The sequence below is a fragment of the Schistocerca nitens genome, chromosome 2 (genome assembly GCF_023898315.1).
Source record: "Schistocerca nitens isolate TAMUIC-IGC-003100 chromosome 2, iqSchNite1.1, whole genome shotgun sequence".
NCBI lineage: Eukaryota > Metazoa > Arthropoda > Insecta > Orthoptera > Acrididae > Schistocerca > Schistocerca nitens.
The window spans coordinates 124,770,414-124,788,815 of record NC_064615.1 but is presented as its reverse complement, the minus strand read 5'-3'; the positions used below and the strand labels follow the sequence as shown (position 1 = coordinate 124,788,815).

The window sequence follows — 18,402 nt, the reverse complement described above, 5'->3', positions numbered from 1 at the left end:
AGTTGATATCCGTTTGACCTATGGCAGCGCCATCTAGTGGGCCAACCATAGCACCATCTGGTTTCCCCCTTCAAGCTAGACGACTTACGTTCTTTGTAGTTTTTTCGTTTGATGTTTATTTCGTGAGATATTTGGCCCGGTCACTATCAGTGGCCCTCCCTGTATAATGTTGATATCCCAGCTCCAAATTTAATGTATTTATTTACAGTTTTTTTGTCAGTGTTTGAAAGCTACTTTCCTGAGAAAAGAACATTGATATGATATAAAAAAAAGCCTTGTATTACAAAAGGAATCGAATTATATGCTAGGAAAAAGAATTTTTGTTGACTAATAAACTGGTAACACATGAAAAGATTCAGTGAAATTATGTGGACCAAGTATGAAATTAGAGATAAGTTTAAACATAAGATGTGACTCAACCACCAATTGTATGTGAAGTGTTTAATGCTAACCAAAACACTCTGTCCAGTACAATGTGACTTAATAATCAAAGTAATCGTTATGCACATATTATGAGTTAGGAAGATAGAGAGAAATGTATAAAGAAAGTAAGTAATCTCATAGTTCACAATAGAATGAAAAGAATTTGTAAAGATGGTCAGCACAAATCAGACATTTCAAAATTTTCGGACATGTAGGAAAGCTGACAGATAATCATTTCACAAAAGCAGAGCAGGATCTTCTGAATAAAGCTGCATAGTAGTGTGATTAATAATCTTTTGTTCAACACAAAAATGGCCTAGACAAGGCACAACTCCCCATCGTAAACCAATACAAAATTACTTTTCAATTATTTCAGAGCAAATGTAGTGTAACAGTGGAGAAAATCACAAACTGGGAACTGACCAATCTACACTGTGAAGTATTAACAAGAAATTGAAAACATAGGTTTAAAAGATGCAAAAAACTCATTTATTGAATAAATTCTGTGTGTTTGATGAAATGGTCCTCTTTCCAAAATTATGTGAAAAACAACTCTTGTGGTTTTGTACCCAAATTATGCACCGCTCTTTTCTTCACAAATTACTAATGTAGTACATTTTTAAAGTTCAAGGAAAGAGCAATGATTTACAAAAAAGTTACATGATCAGTGATGTTAATACAGTGCTCATTATTTTGCTAGGAGATGATGCAGAGCTTTGTTTCTTACTAACAAAGTGAAGACATGTTTTCACAATATAATGGCATGTTTTATTTCATGTTTTAACTTGTAACAGTAAAAATACACCATTCAGATTTTTAGCACTAACGAGTACTTTTTAGAGACCAACAACACACGCAAACGACTTGCTGTAGGCACTCTTGAAACAAGGACTGATGCACATGTTGATGCTATTGACTGATAATTTGATGCATTTTCAGTTCTATATACAGTATTAAAACATGAAATTCTTACAGGTTCTGTATTGTTCAAATTACTTACTGTAATGACATTCAGTTTTTGTATTGTTAACAATTTTGTGTCAAGTTCTCTTTTTTCCACTATTACTAAATTCAAAGGAATAAAATAATGGTAAATGTTATTTTATAAAGTTGCAAAATAGAAACTTTAGGATTCTAAGGAAGGAAACGTAGTAGGTGATTATGGATTGGGGCTAAGAAATGAAAGAGGAAGCCGCATGGTAGAATTTTGCACAGAGCACAACTTAATCATAGCTAACACTTGGTTTAAGAATCATGAAAGAAGGTTGTATACATGGAAGAACCCTGGAGATACTAAAAGGTATCAGATAGATTATATAATGGTAAGACAGAGATTTAGGAACCAGGTTTTAAATTGTAAGACATTTCCAGGGGCAGATGTGGCCTCTGACCACAATCTATTGGTTATGACCTGTAGATTAAAATTCAAGAAACTGCAAAAAGGTGGGAACTTACGGAGATGGGACCTGGATAAACTGAAAGAACCAGAGGTTGTACAGAGATTCAGGGAGAGCATAAGGGAACAATTGACAGGAATGGGGGAAAGAAATACAGTAGAAGAAGAATGGGTAGCTTTGAGGGATGAAGTAGTGAAGGCAGCAGAGGATCAAGTAGGTAAAGCGACAAGGGCTAGTAGAAATCCTTGGGTAACAGAAGAAATATTGAATTTAATTGATGAAAGGAGAAAATATAAAAATGCAGTAAATGAAGCAGGCAAAAAGGAATACAAACGTCTCAAAAATGAGATTGACAGGAAGTGCAAAATCGCTAAGCAGGGATGGCTAGAGGACAAATGTAAGGATGTAGAGGCTTATCTCACTAGGGGTAAGATAGATACTGCCTACAGGAAAATTAGAGAGACCTTTGGAGATAAGAGAACCACTTGTATGAACATCAAGAGCTCAGATGGAAACCCAGTTGTAAGCAAAGAAGGGAAAGCAGAAAGGTGGAAGGAGTATATAGAGGGTCTATACAAGGGAGATGTACTTGAGGACAATATTATGGAAATGGAAGAGGATGTAGATGAAGATGAAATGGGAGATACGATACTGCGTGAAGAGTTTGACAGAGCACTGAAAGACCTGAGTCGAAACAAGGCCCCGGGAGTAGACAACATTCCATTAGAACTACTGACGGCCTTGGGAGAGCCAGTCCTGACAAAACTCTACCATCTGGTGAGCAAGATGTACGAGACAGGCGAAATACCCTCAGGCTTCAAGAAGAATATAATAATTCCAATCGCAAAGAAAGCAGGTGTTGACAAATGTGAAAATTACCAAACAACCAGTTTAATAAGCCACAGCTGCAAAATACTAACACGAATTCTTTACAGACGAATGGAAAAACTAGTAGAAGCCGATCTCGGGGAAGATCAGTTTGGATTCCGTAGAAATACTGGAACACGTGAGGCAATACTGACCATATGACTTATCTTAGAAGAAAGATTAAGGAAAGGCAAACCTACGTTTCTAGCATTTGTAGACTTAGAGAAAGCTTTTGACAATGTTGACTGGAATACTCTCTTTCAAATTCTAAAGGTGGCAGGGGTAAAATACAGGGAGCGAAAGGCTATTTACAATCTGTACAGAAACCAGATGGTAGTTATAAGAGTCGAGGGGCATGAAAGGGAAGCAGTTGTTGGGAAGGGAGTAAGACAGGGTTGTAGCCTCTCCCCGATGTTATTCAATCTGTATATTGAGCAAGCAGTAAAGGAAACAAAAGAAAAATTCGGAGTAGGTATTAAAATCCATGGAGAAGAAATGAGGTTCGCCGATGACATTGTAATTCTGTCAGAGACAGCAAAGGACTTGGAAGAGCAGTTGAATGGAATGGACAGTGTCTTGAGAGGAGGATATAAGATGAACATCAACAAAAGCAAATCGAGGATAATGGAATGTTGTCGACTTAAGTTGGGTGATGCTGAGTGAATTAGATTAGGAAACGAGACACTTACAGTAGTAATGGAGTTTTGCTATTTGGGGAGCAAAATAACTGATGATGGTCGAAGTAGAGAGGATATAAATGCCGAGGAAAGCGGTTCTGAAGAAGAGAAATTTGTTAACATCGAGTATAGATTTAATTGTCAGGAAGTCGTTTCTGAAAGTATTTGTATGGAGTGTAGCCATGTATGGAAGTGAAACAGGGACGATAAATAGTTTGGACAAGAAGAGAATAGAAGCTTTCGAAATGTGGTGCTACAGAAGAATGCTGAAGATTAGATGGGTAGATCACATAACTAATGAGGAAGTATTGAATAGGATTGGGGAGAAGAGAAGTTTGTGGCACAACTTGACCAGAAGAAGGGATCGGTTGGTAGGACATGTTCTGAGGCATCAAGGGATCACCAATTTAGTATTGGAGGGCAGCGTGGAGGGTAAAAATCGTAGAGGGAGACCAAGAGATGAATACACTAAGCAGATTCAGAAGGATGTAGGCTGCAGTAGGTACTGGGAGATGAAGAAGCTTGCACAGGATAGAGTAGCATGGAGAGCTGCATCAAACCAGTCTCAGGACTGAAGACCACAACAACAACAACAACAACAGGATTCTAAAATATACCAGGTGTAAAAAACAGCATATATTTAGTTCTTACAAAATATTCAGTTCTTTACAAAAAAAAAGTGTACTGTTTCGTAGTCATCAGTGTTCTGACTGGTTTGATGCCCCACCACGAATTCTTCTCCTGTGCCAGCCATTCCATCTCAGAGTAGCACTTGCAACCTATGTCCTCAATCATTTGCTGGATGTATTCCAATCTCTGTCTTCCTCTACAGTTTTTGCGCTTACAGCTGTATGTTTAGAACACAATAATAGTTTCCAATTTAGTGAACAACAAATTTCCATGAAATATTAGGAAAAGTACAGTTGGAAAAAAATGTTTGACGCCTGTGGCATTTATTATGGTTTACGTAAAATGATGTCTATAAGGTAACTAATTTGTACCACCAAAACCTTTTACTTTGAAAGGTGCAGATAATGTTTCAATCGGTTGTGAAATAATTTGGTAAAGTATAGAATTTTTGTAAATACTTTAGTATAAAAGGTTAGTCCAAAAGACTTAAGTGTTGTACCTCAAAAACACTAGCATTCCTCACAACAGTAAACTGGTTTTATTCAATATTACTAATATTTTATACAAACATTCCCATAAAGGAAACCATAGATATAATTAAAATAACTTAATTAAGCACAAGAAACTAGCTGGGGTGAAATCTGTGAATTTATTCAGCTGTTGTTACTATTTCTTATAACTACTTATAACTCTTAGCTGGACAAACTTGCCATGGGAAGCTGTGTGATGGGAATCTTGGCTTACACATTCATAAACCATACTGAAGAAGTTAAAGGAATTTAAACAATAATGCTGATAGTCACTTACAACAAATGTTACATCACTGACGTCTTAGTCCTGTAACAGTCAAAATTGTTGACTACTGTATACATCGCAACTATCAAAGAGTTTGCACATAAAATGCCAGGGGAACTGTTATTCACCATTGGCAGTTGATTTCAACTTGGTGTTTCAAGCGACATTCTGTGAAAGTGACAGTGTGCTTAAACTTCTTTGCTAATAGATACAGATCATGAGTAACGTTAATCCAATGCAGAAAATAGTCTCAAGTTCTTTCAGACCTTCTTCTGTTCTCTATTATGTTAATAAAAGCTTATTATTCCTGGTACACAAGTGCTCATATCTCGTATTCCATTTTGGTTGAGTTGCTTGAACATGAAAATGTAATTATTTCATACGTCTAACACTTAGCCGTGCTGACATTGGTGACCAAAACACAATATCGCCTGGTGTGAACAGCCTACAAAGACCAGAAATAGTCATACAAACACTCAAGAGTAAACAAGGATTTTTTTCATGAAAATGCAAGCCCGAGTGTCTACTAGTGGGCAGACAATATTGTAACTTGTCTGATTGCTTCTATTGTGGCCTCACAGTCCAGCTCCCCCTCCCCCCCCCCCCCCCGCCCCCCGCCCAGATAGAAGCAAGCTTCCATTACACATTATAGCTACTAATTATACAAATTTGCTCTGATGGTCAGTCAGCTCAACCGCCATTACGCAACTGGAGTGGAAGACACAAGTACTGCTCCTCCTGCAGAAGATTCCTGTCACAAACTCAAGAGGAAATTGATTCTTAGAGTTCCTACCCTCCAAGAAGAGCACATATCTATAGTTCTAAACAGGAAGATATCGGAGAAAGGAAAGTCATGATACCTAAGACGCCTAAGCAGCAAGGCTACTGTACCTGACAACTTGCTATGTACGTGTAGGAGCACCATCTTCCGGCCCATGGTAAAGTTATAGTAGCAACACAGGCAGAAATGCCATTAGTCACTGTCCCTTATGTGGCTGATGGAATTCAAGATGCAATAATATATAATACCAGTCAATGCAATAGTGGCATTGTGCAACAGTACTTCATCATTGACAGTGACCTGTGCAGATTGATTGCATCTCAGATAAGGTCGTTGCTCTAGCTAAACAAATAAGTGGACTGTTTTCTCATTGCAGCTTCAGCAATGACAGAGGATCTTATTGCAGGAGGTCATGTAGTCATTCCACGACGTACTCTTCGGCCCTGAATGGTGCTTGCACCTCACCTTGTGCCTACTCTAATAGCAGTGGCAGTCGGACATAGGTGCATCCAGTTGTTGGTTGAAATCTGCCCCTCTCTCTATTAATGATCAGAAGACTATACAAAAATTTCTTGTGGCCACTGGATCAGACTTGTGCATTTATCCTGGGACTTCACACTACAATTGTCAGCCACCAACTTGGTTCTGTCTTTCTGGCACAAACAGTTCATCTGCAGCGACTTGGGGTACACAATGTACCGAGCGAGGTGGCGCAGTGGTTAGCACACTGGACTCGCATTCGGAAGGACGACGGTTCAATCCCGCGTCCGGCCATCCTGATTTAGGTTTTCCGTGATTTCCCTAAATCGCTCCAGGCAAATGCCGGGATGGTTCCTTTGAAAGGGCACGGCCGACTTCCTTCCCCATCCTTCCCTAACCCTATGAGACCGATAACCTCGCTGTTTGGTCTCTTCCCCCAAACAACCAACCAACCTACACAATGTATTGAGCTGGACTCAGACTACACCACTGTTGCCCATTATTGGAGCTGACTTCCTGGTGCATAATCATCTGCCGAATGTGAGACTCGCTGCTAGTATCAGTGGACTTCTGACTGCTGGATTCTGAAGCAGTACAGCGACACAGTGCCAAGCTTGTGCAGGCAGGAGAAAGCAAGTATGCTGAGTCGTTTGAAAGGATTCCACTCATAATGTGACCATCAGGCACCCTAAGAGAGGTATGACACAATATTGTTCTTTATTTCAAAATGACTAATAACTCACCAGTTTCATGGCATGGCGTTTAGCTTCTGATCAACTGGCTATTGCAAAAGCAGAATTTGTCTCAGTGCTCTGGGAAGGTATTGTTCAACCTTCCAGCAGTATATGGTTGTCACATCTCCATCTATTACCCAAGAAGTGTGGTGCATAACGCTCGTGTGGTGATTATCATGCGCTTAATGCAAGGACAATTCCACACAGATTTCCGGTACCCCTGTTAAGAGATTGTAGCTACGATCTATGTGGTGCGTGTGACTGTGTTTTATATGTCGGACTATGCAAAAGCCTTTACATAAATTCTCTGAACCAATCGAGTAGTTTCGCCCCAGTTGGAAGCCAGAGAATTTGCAATTTTTACAGTTCCCAACCTGCTGGTCTAAACCTTCAGACAGAGCAACAAAAATACAACCACATAGCGATTGTTGCCCATTTCAGACCAACGTCTACCATATTCCGGGTTCTGACAAAGTGATTGCTGACTGTCTGTCTCGAGTTAGCAGTGTAACAAATGTTTTTGGTTTTGTCCTAAATGCAAAGGCGCAAGAGTCTGATCAGGAACTCCAGAAACTACGAAATGATAAATCACTCACCCTTCAGTTACAACTGGTTGGCACTCCCAGTTCAGAGATGAAGCTGTATTGCAACATTTCAGGTGGAATGTCTCGTCCTTTTCTGCCACCCGCATACCTCAGACACGCTTTTGGCAGTCTTCTTTGCATGTGCCACCCTGGTGTCAGATCATCAACTCATCTGGTTTCAGATCGTTTTGTAGGACTGTCAAGAGTGGGCTCGTGCGTTCCTTCAGTGTCAGCACAGTAAGATTCTTGTTGTTCATGCGCCATTTGGAGATTTTGCAGATAACACAACATGCTTCACACATGTGCACATCAAAGTAGTAGGTCCATGTCCACCATGAAATGATCAGCACTAGTTATTAACTGCAATTGATCATTTCACTCACTGCCAAGAAGTTATGCCAGTTGACAACATATCAGCAGGTACCTTTGCCTATGTGTCAAATTGAATTTCGTGCTTTTGTTATCTACTGCACATTACCACAGACTGCAGCCGACAGTTGGAGTTGGATTTATTTACTCAGCATAGTAAATTCTGTGGTGCTCTCCATCATAGGACAATCAGCAGCAACTCAGTGAATAACAGTGTGACCAAACATTAGCACCATTCTTGAAAGGATCCATTGACATTCCATGAAATTAGTTGGACAGTTGCCTTACCCACAGTCTCGCGTGGTCTTTGCACCACATATAAACCTGACTTAGTTTCATCGCCAGCAGTGTTTGTTTATGACAAAGCAGTTCGACTGTCTGGCAAGTTCAGTGACCCAGGTTCCATGCAGATACCTGACCATGACCATTCAGGCTTCATTTGTCACTTGAAGGAACATTTCACACACATCCACCCTCGTCAAGCGTAAGGGCACAGAATGACACCTATCTAAGTGTTTCGTGACTTGCTAACATGCACATACGTCATATTGCGAACAGACGGTGTCAAAAAATTGCTAAAACATCCATACCCAAACCCATATCAGGTCATCAAAAGAGGAGCATAAACTCTGAACATACTGTTTAATGGTAAGATTGTAAACTAATGCGTTTGTGATAGCTGTCAGAGTTGGCACCAGAGTACTAGAGGTACTGTTTTAACAACAGCATTTTCGAACTTGCTTGCTAATAGAGACAAATCTTGAATAGTGCTAATCTAAAACAGAAAACTAGTCTCAAGTTCTTACAGAATATCTTTTTCTGTGCTCTGCTTATGTTAATAAAAGTGTATTATTCCTTATACAAAAGAGTTCATATTTTGTGTACTATTTTGGTTGAGTTTCTTGAACACAAAAACAAAGGAAGTTTGGCTGGTTGACACTTAACTCTCCTGACAGTCCTGTTGAATGGTACAAAGAATATTTCTAATATGTATCCACAAGTATAATATGCATGATAAAATCAACTTCACCAGTGTAGTCGAAGGAAATAAATGTATCAACTTTTTTATGTTACAGTAAAGAAAAGTGATTCATTGCACAGTTCGGAATTTTTCAGAAACCAGCAGCTACAGACACATTAATAGGTAGTGGATCATGCAACACAGTAATGAATAAATAAAAGCTCTCATGCAGGGGTATAGATAATGATAAATCTTCATCAAGATGAAGATGAGATTAACAAAGAAATAAAAATACGTGAAACTTTAAACAAAATGAACAATTGTGAACCACAAATTATTAAAGAACTACACAAACAAAAGTTGAAAATAAAGCAAAAGTCAATCGCCATCAGTATTAGTAGATACAGAAGTGGCTAAATAAAAGACTAATGTCACAGTTCTTCTATATTATACAGGTAGTAACATTTCAAATAAAATAGTGAAAACTTTTCAACATGTGAAAATCTGAATTGGATTTCACTGAAAACAATATTGGAAATATGACACACCACCCATCGACCGGAACTGTGAAATAAAACTCGAATATTTAAAATTAGGTATGATGATTGTGACATGATGTACAATGGGCCAACTGGAAGGAATTTTCAGTTTGTTAGAACTCATTAAATCTAACAAAAATAATCAAAGTGCATTCATGACGCATGTCGCACCACACACATCCTGAAACATTTTCTATAAATTCCAAATTCTTCATCATCAAAGAAAATGAATATTTTATAAGAAACCTAAATTTTTAGTCATTTTTAACATCAACTAAATACTCACTAACAAACAGACTGAACTACAAAACAGGAGGTAACTCTGAAATTCTGCTAGTATTCTGATCACAGCTAATCAGAACCAAAATAGTAATTCTGTTCATAGTTTCCACACTAACAGATATGATAACAGTTTCGAAACTAGTAGGTAAGTTTATTCGCCTTGTCAATATCCCTTTCAATTCTAAAACATTTTTATTTTTAACTTCATGAGCTTCTGGTTTTAATTCGTTTTATAGTCGACAATTGCCAGAAAAAAAAAAAAAAGAGAAGAGGATCCACACAGTCACATGGCTTAGGGCTTACTTCTAAAATACATACTGTGTGTTTCTCAAGTACATAGGACTGCGATTGGTGGTTGAACTGTGTACACTCCTGGAAATTGAAATAAGAACACCGTGAATTCATTGTCCCAGGAAGGGGAAACTTTATTGACACATTCCTGGGGTCAGATACATCACATGATCACACTGACAGAACCACAGGCACATAGACACAGGCAACAGAGCATGCACAATGTCGGCACTAGTACAGTGTATATCCACCTTTCGCAGCAATGCAGGCTGCTATTCTCCCATGGAGACGATCGTAGAGATGCTGGATGTAGTCCTGTGGAACGGCTTGCCATGCCATTTCCACCTGGCGCCTCAGTTGGACCAGCGTTCGTGCTGGACGTGCAGACCGCGTGAGACGACACTTCATCCAGTCCCAAACATGCTCAATGGGGGACAGATCCGGAGATCTTGCTGGCCAGGGTAGTTGACTTACACCTTCTAGAGCACGTTGGGTGGCACGGGATACATGCGGACGTGCATTGTCCTGTTGGAACAGCAAGTTCCCTTGCCGGTCTAGGAATGGTAGAACGATGGGTTCGATGACGGTTTGGATGTACCGTGCACTATTCAGTGTCCCCTCGACGATCACCAGTGGTGTATGGCCAGTGTAGGAAATCGCTCCCCACACCATGATGCCGGGTGTTGGCCCTGTGTGCCTCGGTCGTATGCAGTCCTGATTGTGGCGCTCACCTGCACGGCGCCAAACACGCATACGACCATCATTGGCACCAAGGCAGAAGCGACTCTCATCGCTGAAGACGACACGTCTCCATTCGTCCCTCCATTCACGCCTGTCGCGACACCACTGGAGGCGGGCTGCACGATGTTGGGGCGTGAGCGGAAGACGGCCTAACGGTGTGCGGGACCGTAGCCCAGCTTCATGGAGACGGTTGCGAATGGTCCTCGCCGATACCCCAGGAGCAAGAGTGTCCCTAATTTGCTGGGAAGTGGCGGTGCAGTCCCCTACGGCACTGCGTAGGATCCTACGGTCTTGGCGTGCATCCGTGCGTCGCTGCGGTCCGGTCCCAGGTCGACGGGCACGTGCACCTTCCGCCGACCACTGGCGACAACATCGATGTACTGTGGAGACCTCACGCCCCACGTGTTGAGCAATTCGGCGGTACGTCCACCCGGCCTCTCGCATGCCCACTATACGCCCTCGCTCAAAGTCCGTCAACTGCACATACGGTTCACGTCCACGCTGTCGCGGCATGCTACCAGTGTTAAAGACTGCGATGGAGCTCCGTATGCCACGGCAAACTGGCTGACACTGACGGCGGCGGTGCACAAATGCTGCGCAGTTAGCGCCATTCGACGGCCAACACCGCGGTTCCTGGTGTGTCCGCTGTGCCGTGCGTGTGATCATTGCTTGTACAGCCCTCTCGCAGTGTACGGAGCAAGTATGGTGGGTCTGACACACCGGTGTCAATGTGTTCTTTTTTCCATTTCCAGGAGTGTATTTATGTTGTCCATATATAATCACATACTTTTATCATTTATGTATATACTAGAACATAAATTTAAATAATTAATTAAAGCCATTAGAAAACAATCACTGAAAAATCATTGACAATAATACGATATACTACGCACTTATATTACCTCTGTGTGTGAAACTGCTAGAAAAAAATTGTGTGGTTTAAAACACAAATGGTCATTTCTTCATTGGAGTTCTCATTTCCAGTTGAAATTTTATCAAGTCTGTAATTTCTTTCGGTGGAATTTTATTTAAATTTGCAGATATTCTGTATTCCATCAAGCAGTTCACTGTAGCTGTGTCGAGGAAGTGGAGAATGACATTCAGAATCAATTTCATTGCCCTAAACCAAGTGTTGTAACACTTCATTTGTTGATTACCAGCACAGCACCTTGTATTTTGACTGAATTCCAGAACATGTAGATGGCATTAAAACCCTGTTGCAGTCTTTTCATGGCTCTGAAACTATCTTGACACAAATTTGAAGGGGCTGTACTGATTCTTATATCATTCTCTTTATTAAATTTAAACCAAAACTCAACATGGTTCATAAGTACTGATTTACCACTTTTTGCAAACTGTGATATGAAATCTTCAGAGAAATACTGAGACTAGTGCTGCTAAGAAAGATACCGTATTCCCAGTATGTGAGGTACAATAAACATTAAAAAGGTTTGTAGCATGAACTAACATGTACTTCAACTTTGCACTGGGAAGAGCAGCAGAAAGAAAATTGCTCTCAACAAAATACTTCTCTCTCCACTGTGTTGTCATCAGTTCAGAAGACTTGAGTATTTACTTCATGGTACTCTTTTTAGTATTACACATTGTTGTGAACATGCACCAAAAAATTGGTGCTCTGATAGCAATTTTGGCACAGCAACAAATGTTTGCGTCATTATTGCTTTTGAAACAACTTTCTTCATCACTGCTTTTGTCTGAAAATGTTTTTATATCACTCACTGACAGTTGTAATGTACTATCAACACCAGCATTGCCGTTTTCAGGCAGTTCACTGATGTCAGATGTTTCGTTCAAGATAATATGTATTTCTCTTTTGGACAAAACATTTTTACCAGTTAGCATTGCAGAAGCAAAAGCAATAATATTCGACTTGCATTAAATACTTTTTAATGTGGAAGTGAATTTTAATTAATATATGTTAACTCAGAATTAATATCTGCATGATTGAACAGGTGAATGATAAAATTTAAATAAAATACTAACCTGCATGCTAGTGATACTTTCTGTCTTTCTCACAATAAATAGCATAGTTTCAAAATAAATACAAAGAATGGTATGTGGGGTATGGTTATTACACTGCTTTTGATAAGAAAAGATTGATATCATCATTAATTGAAACAGTATAATAAAAAAATAATGAAGTATATCATCTTGCTGTTGCGGCAACACTTTCTGCCTTCTGAATTTTCTTTGTAGAGCGGTATACCACCAACATTTGGAACACACAGTGCAGCTTTATCAACAGAGAGAGACCCACACCACTGACGTAAGTTGCTATGAGCCAGAAAATTGAAATCAAGCCAAGAAAATAATTGTACAAATTGACATTCATATTCATACGGGTCAGGGCCAAAAGGTATATTGGTATATTAAGTGAAATTTAAAATTTGCGAACTTTCCATTTTGGTACTTCTTTTTAAAAATTTTGCATCATTCTCAATAAATCTTCTTTTCTTTGTGTATAGGCATACATACATACATGTATGTATACATAAATAGATTTCTCAGTTTTGTTCTTGGTCATCGTTACATATATGACCGTAGTATCTGTTCCCGAAAGAACAGTTACCGTGGATGACCATGCAGCTTTCTTAGAAATGAAATGATAATTAAATGGACACCCTAGCTGCAAACAGGCGTTGATGTACTTCATTGGGGACATGTTGAAAATGTGTGCCCCGACCGGGACTCGAACCCGGGATCTCCTGCTTACATGGCAGACACTCTATCCATCTGAGCCACCGCGGGCACAGAGGATAGTGCGTCTGCAGGGACTTATCCCTTGCACGCTCCCCGTGAGATCCACATTCCCAACATGTCCACACCACTACATTCGTAGTGCGCCTAATAGATGTTTGCCCATCATACTCATTACTTTTCAACATGTCCCCAATGAAGTAGATCAACGCCTGTTTGCAGCTAGGGTGTCCATTTAATTATCATTTCATTTCTAAGAAAGATGCATGGTCATCCACGGTAACTGTTCTTTCGGGAACAGATACTACGTTCATATATAGTTAAAATATGGCTTCCCGGCCATTGACCTTCTTGTGCGAACGCACACGCTATGCCCGAACTCGTACGGGACTTGGTAGATTAATCTGCCACGAGTAACATATCTTTGCACATTTTCTGCCTTATGTGCACAAAGTGTCATAACATCAAGAACAGTTAAATTTTTGTAAACCAAAATAAATCAAAACACAGAATGTGAATTTTCTGCCTGCAGAAAAATAGCATTCTGTTGTTAAAGACCCTCTCAGACAATAGGCCTGTACATTTTCGGGAAGTTCCTTGAATGTTTTACTGCCATAGTGTATTTCATCGCCCCTGCAGATACCAAACTTGGGGTAGTTAATTCATTGCATTTTCTATGTTTTCTTTATATGTTGATTTAGAAGAAATGCAGTGAGAATAATTGTAAAAGTCTTATTGGTACTGAATGGTTAGCACACTGGACTCGAATTCAGGAAGACGACATTTCAAACCTGTACCCGACTGTACTGATTCAGGTTTTATGCGATTTCCACAAATCACTTCAGGCAAATGACAGGATGGTTCCTTTGAAAGGGTATGGCTGATTTCCTTCCCAAATCCGAGCTTGTGCTCCGTCTCTAATGATTCATCCAAATATCACAGTGTTGTTTAGATGAGAAAAAAATAGGATACGGAGTATACAGCGTGAGTCGGGAGGATAATTATATGTTTTGAGGGGTGATAGTTTTAATGATCCCGAACAAGAAACTTCATTGGGCACATGCCATATTCTGAATGGTTTCAAAGATAAAACACAGTTAATTTACAGTATTGTTTATTCTCTGTATTATTCAAACATTGCCATTGTTTACAATGTACCACAGTATAGAGGAAGTTGAGATGAGCAATTTGTGGTCTATCAAGTCAGAAAACTACGTCATATTGGCATACAGAAATTACCTAAGCTACAGCATATGCGCGTCACACAAGATTTTCAATATTCTCACACTCTCTTCGCACAAACTTTTACTCCTGGAGAATATTAAATGTGTTCTATGCCAGAAACCATTCAGAATAGGGCATATGTCCATATGAAGTTTTTTTTTTGTTGAGAATCACTACTACTATCACTCCTGTAAGCATGTAACTTCCCTTCTGGTTCACCCTGTGTTTATAAAATGGTGATGTGTTTGATTCATTGTGTGTGTATCTGATTCACCTCCTGACTGACACTTCCTGTGCATGCCCTTTTTTTGTAATGTTTTTCTCACAGTTTTATGTCTATCAGTTTGCATTATATTTCAAATAATGCCATAAGTCCCTCAGTCTTATTGTGCAAAATACAATCCAGGTAGTGTCTGATGACAAAGTTCTTTCAGAAGAAGGAGGAACTTTTCCAGTAAGAATCCTGGCTTTCCATTTGTTCTGTTGGTTTCCAACCTCCACTTCCCTTTTAGGTGCTACTGTTATTATTATCATTATTATTGTTGTTGGTTTTGTTAATACCTGCACATTTATATTTTACAGTGGGTGAGAGTAAAACTCAAGTACAAAATTTCAGAGAAGCCCTTTTTTCACATTTTTTATTCACTTCAATATTTATTATAATTGTGAAAAAAAAGAGGAAAAAAAAGTACTCATGGTTTCAAGATTTTCTTCCATCCAGTGCAGCTGTTGTATGTGTCAGTACGACTACTAGTATTCTACTGAATAACATTTGTTTCATTTCAGACTCCTCCATCAGTCATAAGGCTTGATGAGTACCCTTTTCCTTCTGCATTTGAGTTCACTTCTGAGGCACCTGCAGAGAAGCCTGGTGCACTTGTTAAACCTAAACCACGTGTGGACCAGAAATTAATTAGCAGGTAAGTTTTGTTTGCAAGTGTTTCGGAAAAGTAAAAAGATTGTTTTAGCTTAGTAGAATTAAATACACATTTATGTAACACAGCAACACTTTTTGATGTTGAAGGCTTTCATCTGGTGATTGTGTTAAAACAGTCTCTCAAAAACTACTAATACATGCATACCAGCCTTCATAATGTTGGACAAAATGTGCTATTCCTACTTCATAACTGCTCGCTTGTGTCCCTTCAGCCAGTTCCATTACAACTTTCCAACTTTTACTTGCCAGATAGTGTTGAGTCCTCTTTATTTACTGATGCCCAGTCCAACAGTTAAGATAAAGTGAAAAAAATTTTCTGGGCTGGTCCATATGTGACCTCTTCTGGTTGCCCAGTCTGATGCACTGACATTGCAGCTGGTTAGCCAGTTGGGAGGATGATTGTTACAGACAGCCACAGTAATAACATCCTGTCTCGCTATGTAAACATGGTTGGTGATGGAAACAGCTGTTTACATCCAGATAAATGTTGGCTGGATGGAGCTGCCCGTACCAACATCACTTAAGCAGTTTCACTACGGGTTTGGAGTGCCTTGTTTCTGCATTTGTATTGAACAATACAGTGATGAGATGAACTGAACAAGAGCAGTTTCTCAATGGAAATTCAAACTGCAGTGTTTCATTGTTAAACTGTGCTGTATTTGTTAGCTGTGTTGTGTTCCTCTTCATAGCATAAAATATACTGGGTTACCGCCTGCCAGTAAGCAGCTGTACATGACTAGATTCATAGGTAATGAACATTTTAAGCTTCAAGTTACTCTCTCATAGATTCTACCATGCTCAAGCTGTGCAGTCACTGCAGTGTTACCTGCATAAATGAAGAGTATGCCCATCAGCCCAGGCACCATTTCATGTCAGTATTCTGATAGATTTCTGGAAATAACTATCTGCGATTCTACTAACTGCATATTTATCATTTCCAGTCACAAGAAAAATAGTGTGGATTTAGCAGTCACTACATAGTATGAGTGTGTTTAGTTGGCATGCTGTTCACTGAAAATTATGCCATTTCCTTGTCACTGACTGCAGTCAAGGAGGATGCAAACTTTACAGAACATTGTTGAAATAGTCCAAAATCGTTTTCTTTCACTTGCTTATTAAGCAGTATCCAATGCCCAACCCAGAATTTTGTGCTAATTGCTAGGGCGCAAGGATACCCACTCCTGCTGCACAACTTAATCACAATGGTAGTTTACCTTTATCTGTGGACAGACAAAACCCTTTGTGGTTTGCTGAGATTACATTCAGTTTGTGTCACAGGAGTACAGTAAACCATATTATACTATTGATCTGCTCATATACGTTGTAAAAACTCTTACCATATTCTGCATTAGAAAACTGTGGAAAAGTGTGAAATTTCAAAGTCAAAAACATATCCTCTGTAGAAGTTGACAAAGCTTCGATCTTGCAGGGTGCAACGCAGTGCAACATGCAGTCATACAGTTAAGAATTCAGTAGTCCAGTGGGCAAGGCTACAAATAAGCTCCTAAGCCAGAGAGTGAGAAGATCAAAACAAATTGCAAAACGATTTATAAAAGATATCTGAATGGTGCAAAAATTAGCAGTTGACCCTAAATAATGAAAAGTGAAAGGTCAATCACATGAGTGCTAAAAGGAATTTGTTAAACTTCGGTTACACAATAAATCAGTCTAATCTAAAAGCCGTAAATTCAACTAAATAACTAGGTATTACAATTATGAACAACTTAAATTGTAAACACACAGAAAATGTTGTGGGGAAGGCCAACTAAAGATTGCATTTTATTGGCAGACACTTAGAAAATGTAACAGATCAACAAAGGAGACTGCGTACATTACGCTTGTCCGTCCTCTTAGAATACTGCTGCATGGTGTGGGATCCTTACCAGATAGGACTGGAGGAGTACATCGAAAAAGTTCAAAGAAGGGCTGCACGTTTTGTATTATCGTAAAATATGGGAAAGAGTGTCACAGAAATGATACAGGATTTGGGCTGGACATCATTAAAAGAAAGGCATTTTTCGTTGTGACGGAATCTTGTCACAAAATTCTAAACACCAACTTTCTCTTCCGAATGTTGACACAGACCTACATAGGGAAAAACGATCACCACGATAAAATAAGGGAAATATGAGCTTGTATGGAAAGATACAGGTGTTTGTTCTTTCCGCATGTCATACAAGATTGGAATAATAGAGAATTGTGAAGGTGGTTCAATGAATCCTCTGCCAGGCACTTAAATGTGATTTACAGATTATCCATGTAGATGTAGACATGTAGACGTAGAAGACAGTTTTGGTTCAGTGCTAGGCTATTTAGAGCTGGACCTGAAGGCCAATTGGGATTTATTCTGTGAGAGCTGTTGTTTTATTTTGAATTAGTCTTTCTATTTCACAATTTTGTGGTTACCTTAATTTCACTTCCTTTGGCATTGTCAATTTACATTACAGTAAAAAAATTGTCATGCATGTAGCGTGATGCATCCTACAAATTTGTGTGTAGGAAGCAGCATGTGATGATATGTCTGATAAGGCTTTCAGTCATAGTAGCTACTGGCACAAATATCTCAGGTGTGACATCCACATAATGTAAAATGGAAAAAATTGCACCCATTATGCAGGTTTTGTCACTGAGCCAGAATACAAAGCATTCAAGTAGTCAGTTGTTGGGCAAAGGATGCACTTTACCACAAACAACTGAAAAATGTAGCTTCCAAAATACATTTACTAATGTTGTAATTATGTCAAACATTTAAAAAAGTGGAACTCCTGGAAAAAAGTAAGAAATTCATTTACACACTTAGATGTGATGCTTTATTACTAGTGTTACAGATAGTGTTAAAATTCAGTACCCCCAGGAGGCTTGCTGCTCTTTGACGGGTTCGTGTTTGGCTGCCATGGGGCCCCAGCCTGTGCAGCATCTTTTCCCTTCCATGCTGCATGTCTAAGTCCTTGCTATTCTTTTTCCCCTCCCTT

General features: G+C 39.4%; 1 protein-coding gene across 4 annotated transcripts in view; it reads left to right on the top strand.

The window, feature by feature from the left end:
* Positions 1–18,402, top strand: part of LOC126235818 (transport and Golgi organization protein 11) — a 58,919-nt gene that overhangs the window by 28,775 nt on the left and 11,742 nt on the right. For all 4 annotated transcript variants that reach the window (XM_049944667.1, XM_049944665.1, XM_049944666.1 and 1 more), the window contains exon 4: positions 15,280–15,413. In XM_049944667.1, coding sequence (XP_049800624.1) covers positions 15,280–15,413 — 134 coding nt within the window. The remainder of the gene's footprint in view (positions 1–15,279; positions 15,414–18,402) is intronic.